Source organism: Plasmodium reichenowi, chromosome 12 (assembly GCF_001601855.1).
Source record: "Plasmodium reichenowi strain SY57 chromosome 12, whole genome shotgun sequence".
In the NCBI taxonomy this organism is placed as follows: domain Eukaryota; phylum Apicomplexa; class Aconoidasida; order Haemosporida; family Plasmodiidae; genus Plasmodium; species Plasmodium reichenowi.
The window spans coordinates 258,572-277,857 of record NC_033657.1 but is presented as its reverse complement, the minus strand read 5'-3'; the positions used below and the strand labels follow the sequence as shown (position 1 = coordinate 277,857).

Below are 19,286 nucleotides of genomic sequence, written 5' to 3'. Positions count from 1 at the left end.
ATATATATATATATATATATATATATATATAAAACAAAAAAAAAAATTAAAGTATGACAATAAAAAAATGATATAATATAGTATAATATATAAATAGAACACCAAAAAAAAAAAAAGTGCATATATAAATATATATATATATATGTACAAATATGAATAATTGTTTACTAAACACGATTTATACTAAAAAAAAAAAAAATATGATTTTCTTGTGAATTTGATTGTATTTTGTGTAATGTTATAATTATTACATAATTATATAATGTTGATGTATATTCCATGTGATAATAGTTTTTTAACATTGACTATATAAAATTTTCATGTTATTTTATTATTTGTTTTTTTAAACATTTAATATCTACTACTTGGTGGTACGACATTACAGATATGTTTTTTTTGTTTTAAATGATCATTTTTAAATGCTTCCGTTAAAATAATATTTTTATCTCCCAACTTAATACCTTGATAATTTAATAAAACCAAGGTGGCATCACAAGGTTTCTTAAATTTTAAAATACCGTGTCCCATATTTCGTCCTAAAGAGAAATAATTATAAAGGATATAATAATATATACATATAATTAAATAAACAAATATATAAATATAAACATATGTACATATATATATATATATATATATATATATATATATATATATATATCTACATACCTGTAAATCTATTTTTCTTTATCTTTGCTATACAGTTATCTATTCCAACAAAATAATTGAAAAAATGTGTAACATCCTTAGAAGACAGTCTATTATCCAAATTACATATAAATAAATAATTAGCTCCAAGTGTTATTGAATTTGCTGTATGTTTATTTAATCTAACCCTTTCTCTGGTTAATTCATTTATATGAGTTTCCCCTGAATCTTTAATGTATGGAATTGTTCTATACTTTCTAAAATATCTTGTCCTATATAACTTAAACTTAGTTTTATGATATTGTTCTCCTTCCCATTTCAACTGTACAGAAATGTAAACATAAATATAAACATATATATAAACATATATATAAACATAAATATAAACATAAATATAAACATATATATAAACATAAATATAAACATATATATATATATATATATACACTTTGTGGTATGTATTCCATATAATCATTTTTTTTATATTAAAAATAAAAAACGACAAATTTCCCTTTTTAATTACCTTTTTTATAACAAAAGAATGGATCATATTCAATAAAAGAATAAATATAATCTGTATTTTCATGACGCTTTAAAGATTGACATGTTTCATACTAATAATGTAAAAGAGATTTTAACAAAAATTATATCAACACATACATATTAAAAATAATAATAATATTATTATTATTACTATTATTCAGATTGTTTATATATTTTATTGCGTTTATATCCAAAAATATTATATACAACTAGAAAATATCATCATGTATACTAAATATTATTTATACATCATTACATTAATCATATTATAAGAATATGTACTTATTATGTAATTTTTTTAATTTATATGTTATGGATTCACTATTTGATATACTTATATTAATACTTTTTATTAATTGAATATATCTTGCAAGTTCATATATTTATTACATATTATAAATACAAAAAGTGTAATTTATATTTATGTTTTTCCTTTTTTAAATAAAAAAAAAAAAAAAAAAAAAAATGTTAAATTTCATAAATGGTTAAATCATAAAAATTAAGGAGAAAAAATATATACATATATATTATGTATATATATATATTTATTTATAAGTTAGAAAAAAAAAGAAAAATAATATAAAGAGTGAAACATTAAAACATAAAAAGATAAAAACATTAAAACATCAACTATATAAATATATAAATATATATATATATATATATTTATTTATTTATTTTAATAAAGAACGAGATCTAAAACATCAATGATAAGGTCTATCAAATTAATGAAATAATAAAATTATACATACAAGGTATATAATTTGATCAAAAAAAAAAAAAAATATATATATATACAAAAAAAGATGATGTATAATGAAAAATAAGAAATTGTTTATATATATATATTTTAATTAAATGTGCATACTATTAAATTGTACACATAAGAAATATTATTTATACAATATAATATATATATATATATATATATATATATATATATACGATTAAGCCAAAGGTTATAATAATAAAATATATTCCTTTATTATACAATATATATATTTTATGTATTATGCACTTTGATTGCATTTGAGTAAAAACTTTCAACATGTTTGAGGCGATCACGTTCATGTTCTGATAGATCATTTAAATATTCCCTATATAATTTATCATCTAATTTAAAACTATCAACCATTTTCAAATGTTTAACAAATATTTTTTTAGAAACATTAGAATCAAATTCTATAATAAGAGGTTTAATAAAATCATTAGATTCTATAATAATTGAATTGCTTGATAAAATATATTTAATTTTTTCTTTTTTACATAACATATTTATCATATGTTCATTAACTATAATATTATTAACATTATTCATAAATATATATCTTAGAAATTTCCCCTTTTCAAATATTATAGCATTACTTATATAATTATAACACATAAGAGCTTCAATTCTTTCTTTTGAAGATAAGAAATATATATTTGTCTTAACTCCTTTCATTAATGTTTTTGATGGTGCTTCCAAAATTTTCTCTTCTTGTTCCTCTTTTTTTTGTTCATTTTCCTTTTCTTCTTCTGGTTCAACTTCTTTATCACCTTCTTCTTTTAATTCTTCTTCTGGTTCTACTTCTTTATCATCTTCTTTTAATTCTTCTTCTGGTTCTACTTCTTTATTATCTTCTTCTTCATATTCTTCTTCTTCTTCTTCCTCATATTCCTCTTCTTCTTCTTTTTCTTCTTCCTCTTCTTCTTCTTCTTCTTCTTCTATATCTTCCTTTTCAACTTCCCTATAAGATTCATAAGTGTTTGATTCAATTTCCAAACTTTTTCTGCTTGTCTGCGTAAAAGAAATATCTGATATTGTATCTATCGAATGATTATCTTGAACAGATTTATTTTCATCAGATTCATCAAAATTAATTTTTATAGTAATACTTGAGGACGTATTACTTTTTCCGTATAAATTCTCATCGGGCTCTTTCGTATCTTCTGAACAGTTTTTCCTTTCTAAAAAGAGAAATAATAAAAAAAAAAAAAAAAAAAATTAATAAATAATAATACATATAATATAATGAATAAGTATTAAACATTTAAATTATTTATTCGATATCTAATTTAATTCTTATAATTATTTTAAAGACAAACCATTTTCCTTTGATGCAGATGATATGGAAGCAAAGGTGCATGATCTAGGAAATATACTTTTTTCATCAATATTGGATATATCTACAATTCTTCTAAAATGTCCATTTCTTAAGCGAATTAATTTTACTCTCTTTTGATTCTTTTTACTTTTCGTACTTAGCCTACTACTATATTTCTTTTTTAAGGACGTCGAGGTAAATATGTTGCTTAAAATGGTAAAATAATCAGACATTTTTTTTTTTTTTTTGAAAGGTATAATATGTAAGAACAATTAAAATTGAAAAAAGGTATCAATCGATAAATCAAATGACATTACAAAAAAAAAGAACATATATATATTTATATATATGATTTTATTTTTATTTATTATATATATTGTTCTTCTTAAAGAGTTATGATTTCCAAAAAAAAAATAAAATGAAATAAAATAAAATATAACAAATAATAAATATCATATGACAAATAAAGGTACAAATTCATTTATAATATGAAATAAATAAAATGACAAAAACAAAGCAAAACAAAATAAAAAAAATAAAAAAAAAATCATTAAAAATAAAAAAGAGATTATACAAATAAATATATAATTATATATATAATTATATATATATATATATATAAGTTAAATAAATTTTCATTCAATAGACATAACAAAACAAATATATAATATTTTATATACAGCTCTACAACATGCATGTTATATAAAAAAAGAGAGTTCTTTGTTTTCCTTTGTTTTGATCCCTTTTCTTTTGGTTAAATATATATATGAATATAATAGATCCTTTTTCAATTCATATCTGATACAATTCAATATATATATAATTCATTTTTGCTTCAAATTATGATTATTAAAATAATTGTATTTTTTTTTTTTTTTTTTTCTTCTCTTTGTTAAAATATATTCAATACAAAAACATTCTTTATTTTGTGAAAAAACATATACATAATTATTATAACATTTATAAATTAAAATATTCACTTATATTTAATATCTGCATTTTTAAACAACCAAAAGTAATACGTTTCATTCATGTATTAATTGTACTTTTAAGGTTAAATAAAAAAAAATGAAATAGAATAAAATATAATAAAATAAAAGGAACTTATAAAAATATTTGACATGTCTATATCATATAAACCATTTTATATTTTCCTAATAAATTCTTCATATATAAGAAGAAATATTATAATATGTGATATAACCACCAAAAAAAAAAGAAACAAAAAAAAAAAAAAATTTATAGTAAATGTGTGTGTGCTTTTGTTACAACATCATAACAATATATAATATTTTTAAAAACAATTTAAAGTTGTCTACATTTTTTCTTTTTCTTGACTTTAAACAAAATGTATGTTCATTTGCCAAATCATTATCTCTGTATTAAAAAATATTTATAAAAAAAATAAACAATAATAATAAAATAACTTCTATTATCTTAAAAGCATAAGGCGTATATACACAAAATTTGAGATATACCTTATTATAATATTAATATTATAAATAAATATTAGAAAATATGTTTTACTTTTTTCCTCTTGTTTTTGTTTTTTTTTTTTTTTTTAAAAGAATTCAACATAATATGTATAAAACAAAAAGTATCGATCTATTTATTGTTAATTATATCATCACATATATATATATATATATATATATATATATATATATATATATAATAATGAAGTTAAATTCTTCATGAGAGGAACTTTTGTACTTATATGTATATAGTATAATATAATATTTCATTTTTTTATAAATATATATACAAAATAATAAAAATAATGTGGGAGAAAATTCTATTTTTTATTGTTCTTATATTTCCTTTTTTCCACTCATGTGAAGGACTTAAAAAAGGTAATGGAGATTTTATAAAAAAGAATGGCGTATTTTTCCAAATAGATAGGGATATGGTAAAATCATCAATATATAATAAATTTCCCTTGATCTAATATTTGTTATATTTTTTAATTATTAAATATATATAATGTACAATATTTAAATGAACTTAAAAAATATAAAATAAATAAAAAAAAAAGATAAAAACATTAAATTATATTAAATATGTGTTGTTGGATCTTTTAGAATGAGCCTCCTTATTCAGTTATTAACGTATTTTATACAGAATCTCTTTTAGACGACAATTTACTAAATCAAATGTTAAATATGAAAAATAAATAATAATATAAACATTTTATACATATATATGATTATATTATATTCTTTAAAATAATATATTATGATTATAATTAATTTGAATAAAAAAAAAAAAAAAAAAATTAAATAAATCATCACATATTTTTTGTATTTATTATAATATTGTAGCGAAAAGGAAAGGAAAATGGGAAAATATAAAATACAAAACTATTTCAGAAAGGTTAATATAATATAAATATATATATATATATATATATATATATATATATATATATATATATTGCGTGATATATGTATGTTTTTAATTCTTTTCCTTATATCATGATGATAAATATATAGAGTTTAGATAACAACAAATATTTCATGGAATATTCAAGAAAACAAGTATATTTTATTAATCTCATATAATATGCATTATAAAAAAGTTGTTTATAACAGAAAATATTTTGTTTTCCATACATATATGTTCTTATTTAACATATATATATATATATATATATATGTATTTTTTTTTTTTTTTTTTCATTTTTTGTATAATATTATTTTATAGAAAGAACAATTGGAGTTTCTACTTGGTATATGAATAAACAGATAAAATAATACATGAACTGTTCATATAAAAGGTTAAATATATATATATATATATATATATATATATATATATATATATATATATATATATATATACATATATTTTTTTTTTCATAATAGAATAATGAATAATGGGTATAAATATTTAGACTTTATATAGTGAAATCTATTTTAATGATTCACTTTCTTTATTATGTATGTGTGTATATATATAATGTACATAAAGATTTATATATGACTTTTATTTTATACAAAAATGCATTCAAGTGTTGGATAATATTAGTTCGAATATTTTGTTCAGTATACATATATAAGTATATATTTATGTTTTAGTTTTACCTTTATTAATATATATACATTTTAATACTTTGTTATATATATATATATATAATATTTTAGAAGGAAAAGAAAAATTATATTTTAGTAGTTATTAATGAACCCTTTAAGAAAAAACACTATTAAAAATATATTTATGAATTGAAATATATATTACTTTATATTATATGATAAAATATTAATATGTTATACATTTAACATATATCTTATGATGTAAAAGAGATTAAGTATTTATATATATATTTTTTTTTATTTAAATTTTTAAGTAATAATCTTAATAAAACTACAATTTTAAGGATTCAAATCATAACGTGAAATTCATTCTAAAATGTGTAAAAATATATATAATATATATTAACATATGTATACATTATATACTTTTGAAAAAAACAGAAACTTTGAATATTTAAGATGTTTAATATATCAAAACTATTTGTGTGAATATATGTATGCATAAAAGAAAAGGATAAATAAACACATCATAATTACATGTATTGAATTGAAAATAATTATATATAATATTAAATATGTTCATTTGATCTATTTTATAATATACTTAATTATAAGTGTTTTCTCTTAAGAATATTAAAAAGTATGCATATAAAATTATTATTACAAAATCATTGGTATATAATTAAAAAAGTAAAAAATTTTAAAAGATCATACATTATATAATATATATATATATATATATATATATAATATTTTAGTAAGGAATAAATAAAAATTAAAAATATTATTTGAACTAAAATTTATGGAAAAATTGAGGAATTTATATGGAGAAAAAAAAATATATATTCTTAATACCTTTTTGTTACAATCATATTGGGGTATTTTTAAAAAATGCTAAATTGTTCAAAAGAAAAAAAGCAGGTCTTCAATTTTTTTTATATATAAATAATTTTGCGAAAAATATTAAATGTTTTTTTCTTAAAATATATATATATATATAAATATATATATTAGGGATATATTAATAATATATATAATATAAAATAAGAAAATTTTGTAAAAAGTATATAAAACATTTATAGTAGTATAAACTGTGTACTGATTCTTATACTTATTTTTTTTTTTATATATTTAAAAAAAACTCAAGTACATCGAATTTAAAATGTAGTACATAAATTGAAAAATAAAGCAAAAAATGAGGATAAGAAAAAGAAAAAATGTGTCAACAGTTATATTATTTATTTAGAAAAAAACAGTCATATATATATTATTATTTATAAAGGTTTATATATATATATATATATATATATATATGTAATGCTTTAATTTTATAAAATATATAAGGATTAATATATATGTTTTATTTTTAAAATATTTTTGTTCATATTATTTATACACTTTTTTTATGTGTAATTATATGTGTTAAGATTTATTTAGATAAATAAATAAATAAATAAATAAATATATATATATATATATATATATATATATATATAATATATGTAATTTCAATATATAATTAATGATTTCGTTCTTTCATTGTTCTTTCTTTTTTACGTTTTTTTTTATTTTCTTTCTTACTTTATTTATTTATTTATTTATTTAATTACTTATTTATTATCTTATAAAATGGAAAAGCTAAATAAAAAAAAATAGGAATGAAAATAAAATACGCAAATAGAAAAAATTATGCTCAGAAATTGTATGAATATAACAAGGAAATAAAATTTTTATGAACAAATAAGTTATGAATGCTTAAGAATAATATAAAGGTCAATACATTATTCCATACACACGATACTTTTTAATAAAAATAGTGCATACTATATATATAAAAGTGCATATTTTTTTCCCTTACATTTATATGTTAATCATATAACTTATATATGTAAATTTAATATATACAAAATATTTCATATATATTTTTACATATATATTTATTTTTATAAATATTTTTATTTTTTTTATATAATTTTATTATTTATTATATGCATAGGAATTTATAATAATGCTTTTCGTTATATAAGTTAAATCTTAATTTATTATACAGTACGTTTCTTTTATTCTTATTTTTTTAAATATATAATTTTTAATAATTTATCAGTATTTATTTATTATTTTATTATTATTTTAATTTTTTTTTTTTTTTTTTTATGTATATGTATATGTATATATATATATATATATATAATATACATGTAAAACATTTATCATAAAATTTGTGTATGTGTTTATCTTAAGCTTAATTTTTAAAATAATTAATATTTTTAATAGCAAAAGACAAACTTCAATAATTAGATGATTTCATATGCTTATATATATATTTATTTATTTATATATTTATTTTTTATTTTTTATTTTTTTATTTTATTTAATGTTATTTACAAGATCTTGCATTTGTTAGATGATGCTTATATAATGAAAGTCCTAACACATAATATGTAACGGTTTTATTTTAGGCATATTTTTTTTTTTTTTTTTTTTTATTAATGTTTTAGATAAAAAATGAAAATGAGTCCACATTTATTAATGTAGAGAATTATATACGCATATGTGTCTATAAATTTTGAATAAATGTGTTTTCTACATATATATATATATATATATATATATATATATATATATATATTTTTATTCAAAAAAGAGTAATTATATATAAGAAAATTAGTGAAAATTTTTTATTATGATTTCTTTTTTTTTTATTATTATTATATTAAAATGCATTAAGAATACCCATATATTTTATTGAAGAACAATTAATTCTATATTTTTCTTTTAAATGTGAGATTAATTATTGGTATGATTAGAAAGAACAAAAAAAAAAAAATTGAATTTCATACATATGTATATATATATATATAATATATTTATTAGCTTTTTTTATTATATATAAATACTTGCATATATATATATATATATATATATATTAATTTATATCATGAAAAATTAAGTGGCATACAAAAAAATATATGTATTTGATAATATATATGAACAAAATGAATCACTCTTATATATATATATATATATATATTTTTTTTTATAATATCTAGATCGATGTTAAATATTCTTTTTTATGAAATTTTTATATTAGTCATAATGAGAATTACCTAAGTTCTCTTTTTTTTTTTTGTTGTAATAATTCTAATTTTTTTTTTCCTTGCCTCTTTTAATCATTATTTTCATTTTTGCCTTATTATGTTAATAAGAAAAAGAATAAAAATAAATTCATACATTTTATATATTCCTTCACATATATATATATATATATATATATGTACATTTATTTATATATTTTTATTATTTATATTTTTTCTCATTTTTTAAATTTTAGTTCTATGTTGTTTATTTATGAGATCTGTTTTATTGTTTCGGAATTATTTTATTTTTTTCCTTTTTTGAATTTAATGTATGTCTTTTTTGAGATAATATATATACTTTTTATTATCTTTAGTTATGCATTATTCTTCATATGATGTTTTCATTTCTTAGAAATGATTTTTGATATATTTTGTGTTCCGCCTTGATATATATATATATATATATATATATTATAATTTATTTTTATCTATCTTTTGAATAAAAAATAAGGGGAATATTTTCCCTTTATATTTATGTATATAGATAATAATATTATTAACAAGAGGAACCAAATAATATTAAATGAGAAAACAGATTATATGTTGAACATATGTATATATATATATATATATATATATATATATATATGTATAATTATTATATAATTCTGTTATTGTGTATTTACTAAGAAATTTTGAAGATATAAAGAAGAATATATAAATGTGTATATATATGCGTATGTATAACTATTTATTTTAATATATATATATATGTATATGAATCAATAGTCATTCATTTTGTAATATTCGTATTATATATTTTTTGATTGAATTATGTAAACAATGTTACAAATATTATATATATGTATATGAAATTATAATTGTGGTTGTTCTATAAGACAATATATGCAGTGCATATACATATATATATATATGTATATATATATATATATATATATATATATATATATATTTTCTTCTTGTTTTATTCCTATTGTATATTTTGACATATCATTAGGACAGAAATGATGATAATATAATAGATTTCTTTTTATTTATTTATTATCATATATATTCAATTTTTAATTCTGTAACAATTTTGAACTACATTAATATATATATATATATATATATATATATATATATGTATATATATATATGTGAAATAATCATATTGTATATATATTTATTTTTTATTTTTGAATAATAGAAAATAAAATTATTAAGTATTAATATTATCCATATATATGTTGTGAATAAAGTAAAAATGTGTGCTGTTTACATACATTCAAAAAATATGCTTGTGGGTAATAGTAATATTAATATTCAAAATGATAATGTTGATATGTTAATTTATAGTTACTATCAATTAATGGATCCTTTAAGAGATTATGAAAGAAAATTGTTTTGGATTTTTTTATACAATAGGAAGAGATGTATTAATGATGTGTCGTATCAAAATATTACGAAAATTTTATTATATGATGATAAGTTATACATGTCCATATATAATACAAATGTATTATTATATATGAGGAAAAAAAAATATATATTATATGCTATTACAATTTATACTTATGTATATTCTATTTATTATTTATTGTTACATGTATTTGGATTTGTTAAATCAATTTTGGAGAGCCAAATTAATGTGCAATTTTATAAAGGAATTCATAAGAAAAAATATAATGAATATTGTTATAGTTATATAAAGTACAATGAAAATTCAATATGTGAAGAGGGTGTGAAAGACACGAAGAAAAAAAAGTACAATATAATTATTAAACAAATTATAAATATGTATAAACTTATAGAATTTAATGTAACACCTTATGTGGAAATAAGTTGTGTAAGATATGAATTTTATAATACATTAACATTGTTTATTATGTTGTGGTACAGTCATAATAATGATAATTTTATGAAAAAAGAATTCACACATTATCGATATCTTAAAGAAATTGAAAAAATAATAGAACATTTTATATACAAATATGAAAAACCAATTTTTAAATATTTAAAATGCAAAAAGGTAGATAACGTAAATATATTTTTTTCTTATCCTCTAAATAATAAAAACAAACGACATGCTTATATCTTAAGATCTATATGTATATATATTATTGAAAGTCAATGTTTCAAATTTTTTCATTTAAATAATTATATATTAAAACGTAATTATTTGAAAAAGGCTCATAAATTTTTCTTATCACTTCAAAAATTATTAAAACATTTTAATGAATGTTTAAAATATTTCATATCATTTCTGTTCCCTAATAAAAAGTTTAATGTTTTTATTGAGTTTTCATCTTATAATTTTACTGCTTTCTCTTTAAATTATATTATAATAAATTGTTATACATTACTTTTTCGAATTATTTTATATTTTTTTAAGAATAATATCAAGAGAATATGTAGGTATATTAAATACTATGCCTTGATGGAAAGGCTTAATATTATTAATGTGTGTTATATAAGATTATATGACAAGATGAATAAAAGATCTGATCCTTTAGTACAGGTTTATTCACACGTGCATATACATACGTATGAATATGTTTTAGAACATTGTTTGAATGTAAAACATATAATAAGTTATAATAAGGAATCACTATATAAAAAAAATATAAATAATAATAATAATCATAATAATAATAATAATAATAAGTGTGGTAATAATAATTATAGTAATAGTAAAGAAAATCGCTACAACTATAATGATAAGAATAAAAATGATTCTAAGGATATTTTACAATTTTGCAGCTTCAATAAAAACAGTTATAATAATCGAAAAGAACAAACGAATAATGAACAAGACGACGACGATGATGATAATAATAAAAAAAAAAAAATTTCAAAATACGAATCAGATGACAAACAATTTTTAATAGTGAAAAGAAAAAATGTTAAAGTTAATGATAATAATCTTTTAAAAGTTAAAAAAAAAGTTATTAAAAAAAAAATTGAAAAAAGAAAGAAAGGTTATAGTTTTAATATAGGTTGTGAAAAATATAATAATCAAATAAAAAAAAATATGAAGACATATAATAATACAAGAACATTTTATATTAATATGAATGAATATAAAAAAGTTATATTAAAAAAGTTAAAATTTATGAATAAAAGAATAAATAATTATTTCATTAAAGACAGAAATATTTTTACTAATAAATATAGGTCTAAAAAAAGATATTTTACTAAAATATTAAAAAAAAAAAAATATTTATATACTTATGAATCAAATAAAAAGGGTAAGAAGAATGTTTATTTAAATGAACAATCGTTTAAAAATAAAATGTTGAGATCATTATTTTATATTATTAAATATAAAAATATTTGTGATAATTTGATAAATATAAATTATCAAGTTTATGACTTATTGAATAAAGATGGAATAAAAAATTTTAATTATATAGAGGACAATAGAAATTTGAATCGTATTAATGAATATAAACAATTTTGTTTGAATGATTATAATGATTGGACAGCATATACAAAAAATGAAATTTTAAATTATATATCTGATTATTTGTATGAATCACATGAATATAATGATTTTGAAAGTTTAAAGAAGATGTTACAAAGAATATTTTCTTGTGATATGGATACTTCTTATAATAATAATAATAATAATAATAATAATGAAATTATAAATTTGAATAATAGTTATTTGGATAATCAAAATAAATATAATACATCAAAGACATCATTTAATAGTAGTAATAAGCATTGGTTTGTTTATAAAAAAAGTATTAAGGAAGAAAAGAAATATTATATACCTTTGAATAATGTGATGAATAACAAAGTGAATGGATGTTATAATACAAATGATTATGTTAATTGTATAAATGGTGATATTACAGAAAAGATGAACGTTCCTAATGTGAAGACATTAGACAAAGTTGTAATTGATGATAATAATGATAATAATAATAATAATAATAATAATAATAATAATAATAATAATAATAATAATGAGGTTGATAAAAATAAAAAAGGGTTACAGAAAAAACAAATAATATATATAGATGAACATGTGGAAGAAGATACTGTTCACATGTTAAAGTTACAAGAAAAGAATTTATGTAAATATTTTCAAGAAATCCAAATTGGATTAATAAGATATATTGATTGTTTACTAAAACGTTACATTAAAAATTTAAATCACGATAAATATTTAAATATATTTTATAAAGATACATATAATAATAATAATAATAATAATAATAATGATAATATCGATAATGATAATATGTTAGGGGTCTTATATAATTTATTTACATCCATTAGAATTGATGATATGAATAAGTGTAATTATGAAACATTTCAAATTGTATTAAATAATAAAATAGTAGATATAATAAATATTTTAGATAAATTAAAGACATATACAACTCACGAATATAAGAGTATGAATTGTTCATGTAGTTTGAAAGAACATGGAAATCTATTTAATCAAAATGTAAAGTATAAAAATTTTTTAAATAATAAATATAATACAATTGGTAATAAGGAAGTACCTATAAATGAATATCGTTTCTTGGATAGTCAACGAACAAACGAAGATAACCAAATATATAAAAATAGTGATAATGTTATCTATGAAAATGTTTATGATGAGAGTTTTATATTTGATCGTAAAGTTTGCTCTAATAATACCTGCGTGAGTATTATTAATCAGAGTAGTAATAGTGATAGTAGGAAATTAAATTATTTTATAAAAAATGAAATATATGATTTTGGATGTAACCAAAGGAGAGAAGCAAATCCGAATAGTGAAAGATCATATGGTATAATATATAATGAAAATGATATGAAAATTAATTTGGGGATGTTATTAAGAAATGATATATCACTATTTAATAGGAGTAGAAATGTGAACAGGATAAACGGGAATACAAATAATTGTAACAGGTGTGACGATAATAATGCTGATAATAATGATGATAATAATGATGATAATAATAATGATGATAATAATAATGATGATAATAATAATGATGATGATGATAATAATAATCACAATAGTAACAATAACAATAATAATAATAATCACAATAGTAACAATAATAATAATCATATAAATAGAGATAGATACATTAATCAACATAACATTATTAGCAACGAATGTATTAGGCAACATATTAAATATACAAATATAAATTTTAACAACCATAAGAATGGCTCCATAAACGAAAATGTAAGAAATAAAAATACCATAACACAAGTGAATGGACTGAATTATAATACAAAGGAAAAAGATAAAGAAAAGATTAATCATAGTGATAACAATATACATACGAAGAAAATTATACGAAATTATTCAAATAATGTGGATATGCATTTTATGAATAACAATATACAATTAGATAATAATAATAATAATAATAATAATAATAATAATAATAATAATAATAATAACAATAATAATAATTGTAATTATATTAGATGGGAAAATGTTTTTCCATATTGTAATAGTTGTGAAAATAAATATGCTAATAAATTTGAAATAAATAATTTTGATAATAACATTATGAATAAATGTGTAAAGTATGAGTGTATTTGTTGTGGTAATAAAATAAGAAATGAAGAAATATATAATATACTTGGAAAGGTTACTTCTGCAAATTTAAGCAATATATATAAATCCAATAGAATAAATAATACTGATAATATTTTAAGATACAATAGAGAAAAAGAATGGATGAGTTCATTTTTTTTTAAGGAAAATAATAATAGGGAAATATACAAAGAAGAATATGATGAATATAAAAATGATTTTTTTTTGAATATAAAAGAAGGAGAAAAAAGTATGCTTGATAATATATTCAGAAATAATTCCTTTAAAGAAAAATTAATAAATGAAGAAAATATAACAAAAACACATAACAATGTTTATGTTAATATTTCACAAAATAATGACATAGAAAAAGTGGGAAAGCAACAAGATTGTAATAATTCATTATTACAATTATCTTTATATCGAATAAATAAAACGAACAATAATAATAATGATATTATTATTCATAATAATTGTAACATAAACAATATCAATAATTTAAATAGTGGTAATAACACACATAGTAGCAATAATGTTGTAAGCAGGAATACTATTGAGAGTAGTAATTATAGAAATGATATGTACCTTAACACGAATGACAGAATTATATTTCATCAATATAAAAATAGTTGTATGATTAATGATAATAATCGTTATGAAATAAATAAGGATTATAATAATAAAAGTATAAATGAATGTGAAGCAGAAGATATTAAAGACACCAATGAAGTTAAAGAGATATCTAATGGTGTTTTATATAATTATTTGAATGATATGAATGAGAGATTTTTTTACAATTATTTGGATGAGAATGATAATAAATATGATAGTGATGTAAGGAGCAATCATATTTCTAGTAACAAAGATTATGGTAACAAGGATTATGATAACAAGGATTATGATAATAAGGATTATGATAACAAGGATTATGATAACAAGGATTATGATAACAAAGATTATGATAACAAGGATTATGATAACAAGGATTATTATAACAAAGATTATTATAACAAAGATTATGGTAACAAGGGTTATGATAACAAAGATTATGATAACAAAGATTATGATAAAAAATATTATGATAAAAAATATTATGATAAAAAATATTATGATAAAAAATATTATAGTAACAACAATTATGATGATAATCATAATTGTAGTAATCATGTATATTATAATTATGATAGCATTATATCTAGCGAAAATCAAATATATAAAAATATACAAGAATGTAAAGATATCAATTTAGTAAACGATATGAAACTTTACAAACGGGGTACTATTAAAAATAAGTATGATAAAATTATTAATGACGATATGATGCAGAGTTATAAAAATAAATACAATAATAATAATTATTATAAAGGAAATGTGGGAAGTTATTATGATATAAATAGTGAGTATTATAATAATGATATAATAAAATGTAATGAAAATAATAATGATATGAAAGTTGATTCAAATATACTTAATGATTTTTTAAAAAAAAGGAATAGTACGGAAAGTACACTTTTGATAAATCATTATAATTATAAAATGGGATCAATAAATAATAATAATAATGATAGTAGTGATAATAATAATAATAATAATAATAATAATAATGATAGTAGTGATAATAATAATAATAATAATAATAATAATAATGATAGTAGTGATAATAATAATAATAATAATGATAGTAGTGATAATAATATTAATAATAATGATGATGATAATAATAATTATTATTATTATAACATAAACAGTGATCTCTTATTACATCAACTAAATAATATCTGTAATAACAGAAATAATAATATATCTTTAGAAAGGCGATTAAATTATTTAAAAGACGCATTAATAAATAAAAAAAAAACAAAACAGACAGGGAAAAAAGAAGTTGATGATTTGAGAAATCTTAAAAGTAAGAGAGATGTTTTTTCTTATATAGAAAATTGTCTTTTAGATAACAATATTGAAAAGAATAAAAATTATATAAAATTGAAAATTAACGAAATAGAGGACACTAAAAGGAATAATCAACATTATAAGAATTATGATAAGTATAAAAATAATTATGATTGTAACAATAATAATAATAATAATAATAATAATAATAATAATAATAATAATAATAATAATAATAATAATGTCATATTTAATATTGATGATAATGCTTGTAAAACGTCTGACAACAGGTCAAGAACGCAACCATTACAAAACAAAAATATAAATAAAAATGAATACATCAATTCAATTAAAATATATGAAAATATAAATGAAAATTATAATGTACTTGTACAGAATATAAATAATATAAGAATTAAAAATGAAAAAAATTACCCTGAACAAAATAGCCATCGTGAAAATAATAATGACGTAATTAATGATAATAATAGTGATGATAATAGATGTAATGATAATACTCATTTAATGAATGAACTAAATAATACAAATGAGGAAGGCTCAAATGTTAAAATAATTAATGGTAATGTATGTTCGTTCTCTAATAACAACATAAAAGAAACATTCAAAGATAAAAAAAAGGTACAAGATATATTACATATAAATGGACAATGTAAACCTTGTGCATTTTTTTACAATAAAAATAAAGGATGTAGAAATGGAGATTCTTGTGAATTCTGTCATCATATAGATCATTCTAACTTATCATTAAAACAGTGGAAAAAACAACAGAAAAAAATGATGAAATTAGGTCTTCTAAATATTGAAAAACAAAACAAAATGGGAAAAATAGATATAGCTAATAAAGAAAAGCAAAAGAATTCTATTAATATGGAAAATCTAAATAATACGAATAATATTATTATTAATAATGAAAATTTTATAAGAAAAGATAATGGTAAGTTGAATGAATCAAATAATATAGTAGACTATACAAGTGAAAGTAACAATAATAGTATAAATAAAGCCTTGAATAATTATAATATTTTTATAAGTCAACATAAACTATATAATGATGTGACTACTACGGATAAAAAAGAATTTAATAAACAAAGTGATCACATTTTTAATAATTATCATATTGATGGATATAATGTAGACAATGTTCGGAGTAGTAATCATATAAGTAATAACAGCATAATAATTAATAAGCGAATGATAAGTAATAATAAAATTGTTATTAATAATCACCATATAAGTAATAAAAATATGATATTTAATAAGAACATTATAAGTAATAACATTATTATGTATAATAAAAAGAAAAGTAACAACAGCAGTAGTAGTTGTTGTATCAACACAATACATGGACACAACAACAATAATAACGATTTTGTATGTAGCAATATCTTGAGAAACATGACTAATAAAAAGATAGACTTAAAAGATAATATGATTTTAAAAAATATATCTACAAATAATTGTGAAATAAAGAATCTTAATTCGTGTTCTCTTTTATCACATTCATCTCATAATGGTTCATACAAAACAGATGAATTTCTAAATGTAAATGAAAAATATAGAATTAATGATATAAATATATTACATAGTGATAATAAGTTTTATAATATTCACACAAATAATCATAAAAGTGATTTAAAATGTGTAGGTGGCAATATTACAAATGATAAATTCGAAAAAAGTATCTTATCGCAAATTAAAACAAATGAAAAAGATAATATAAGGCAAATAAAACATACTAATATTGAGCAGGATAATAAAAAATATCTTCTTCCTGTTAATCATAATGAAATATATTTAGAAGAGCACAATAAAATAAAGAGTGATAAAAATGAGACAGAAGATCATGATACAATACGAAAAAAAATTATATATAACATTGAAAAAAATCTTTTAGAAAATAGACCTCTAAATTTTAATAACGCTCATGGTTATAAAAGTATGATAAATAGTATGAGTACTTTAAATATGAATAATGTTTCTTATGATAAAATGAAGATAATGAGTATGACTAAAGACATCGACAAAAATGTTATAAAACAAACAAACTTATTTCCTAAATTTATAAGAACTAATAATAATATAGTACAGGATTACATAAATGTTACTGATAATAATAGTACACGTGATATTACATATATTAATGATATATTAAAGCGGGAACCTTTAAAAGAAAATGTAAATTAAAAAAAAAAAAAAAAAAAAAAAAACACACACACACACAGTTCTAGTTATTTTTACCTAATAAACAACAACCATATAATTGTGTAAATGAAAATAACAAGAACGAACACGACTTTGTTCATATAAAAAATAAAATGAATAAATGTGTTGAAAACATAAATCCAAATGATAATATGATTAATGATATAAATGAATATATTTGTCTAAGGAATACTCTTCATTCAATAAAGAAGATATCATGATGAAT

At 17.8% G+C, this 19,286-nt stretch overlaps 4 protein-coding genes across 4 annotated transcripts; 2 read left to right on the top strand and 2 right to left on the bottom strand.

Moving 5' to 3' along the window:
* Positions 1–351: 351 nt before the first annotated feature.
* Positions 352–1,234, bottom strand: PRSY57_1206800 (hypothetical protein; the record flags this gene model as incomplete). The annotated part of the gene is made up of 3 exons (XM_012908498.2): positions 352–536; positions 670–970; positions 1,172–1,234. The coding sequence occupies 3 exons, from the start codon at positions 1,232–1,234 to the stop codon at positions 352–354; spliced, it is 549 nt and encodes a 182-aa protein (XP_012763952.2).
* A 960-nt stretch (positions 1,235–2,194) lies between these two features.
* PRSY57_1206700 (hypothetical protein) lies at positions 2,195–3,511 on the bottom strand (the record flags this gene model as incomplete). The annotated part of the gene is made up of 2 exons (XM_012908497.2): positions 2,195–3,141; positions 3,280–3,511. 2 exons carry the CDS (start codon positions 3,509–3,511, stop codon positions 2,195–2,197), a joined length of 1,179 nt encoding a protein of 392 aa, XP_012763951.2.
* A 1,547-nt stretch (positions 3,512–5,058) lies between these two features.
* On the top strand, positions 5,059–6,147 carry PRSY57_1206600 (hypothetical protein; the record flags this gene model as incomplete). Its single annotated transcript, XM_012908496.2, has 6 exons — positions 5,059–5,187; positions 5,360–5,433; positions 5,600–5,651; positions 5,771–5,815; positions 5,982–6,006; positions 6,143–6,147. The coding sequence occupies 6 exons, from the start codon at positions 5,059–5,061 to the stop codon at positions 6,145–6,147; spliced, it is 330 nt and encodes a 109-aa protein (XP_012763950.2).
* Positions 6,148–10,654: 4,507 nt separating this feature from the next.
* PRSY57_1206500 (hypothetical protein) lies at positions 10,655–19,042 on the top strand (the record flags this gene model as incomplete). The annotated part of the gene is made up of 1 exon (XM_012908495.2): positions 10,655–19,042. The coding sequence occupies one exon, from the start codon at positions 10,655–10,657 to the stop codon at positions 19,040–19,042; it is 8,388 nt and encodes a 2,795-aa protein (XP_012763949.2).
* Between the last annotated feature and the right edge of the window lie 244 nt (positions 19,043–19,286).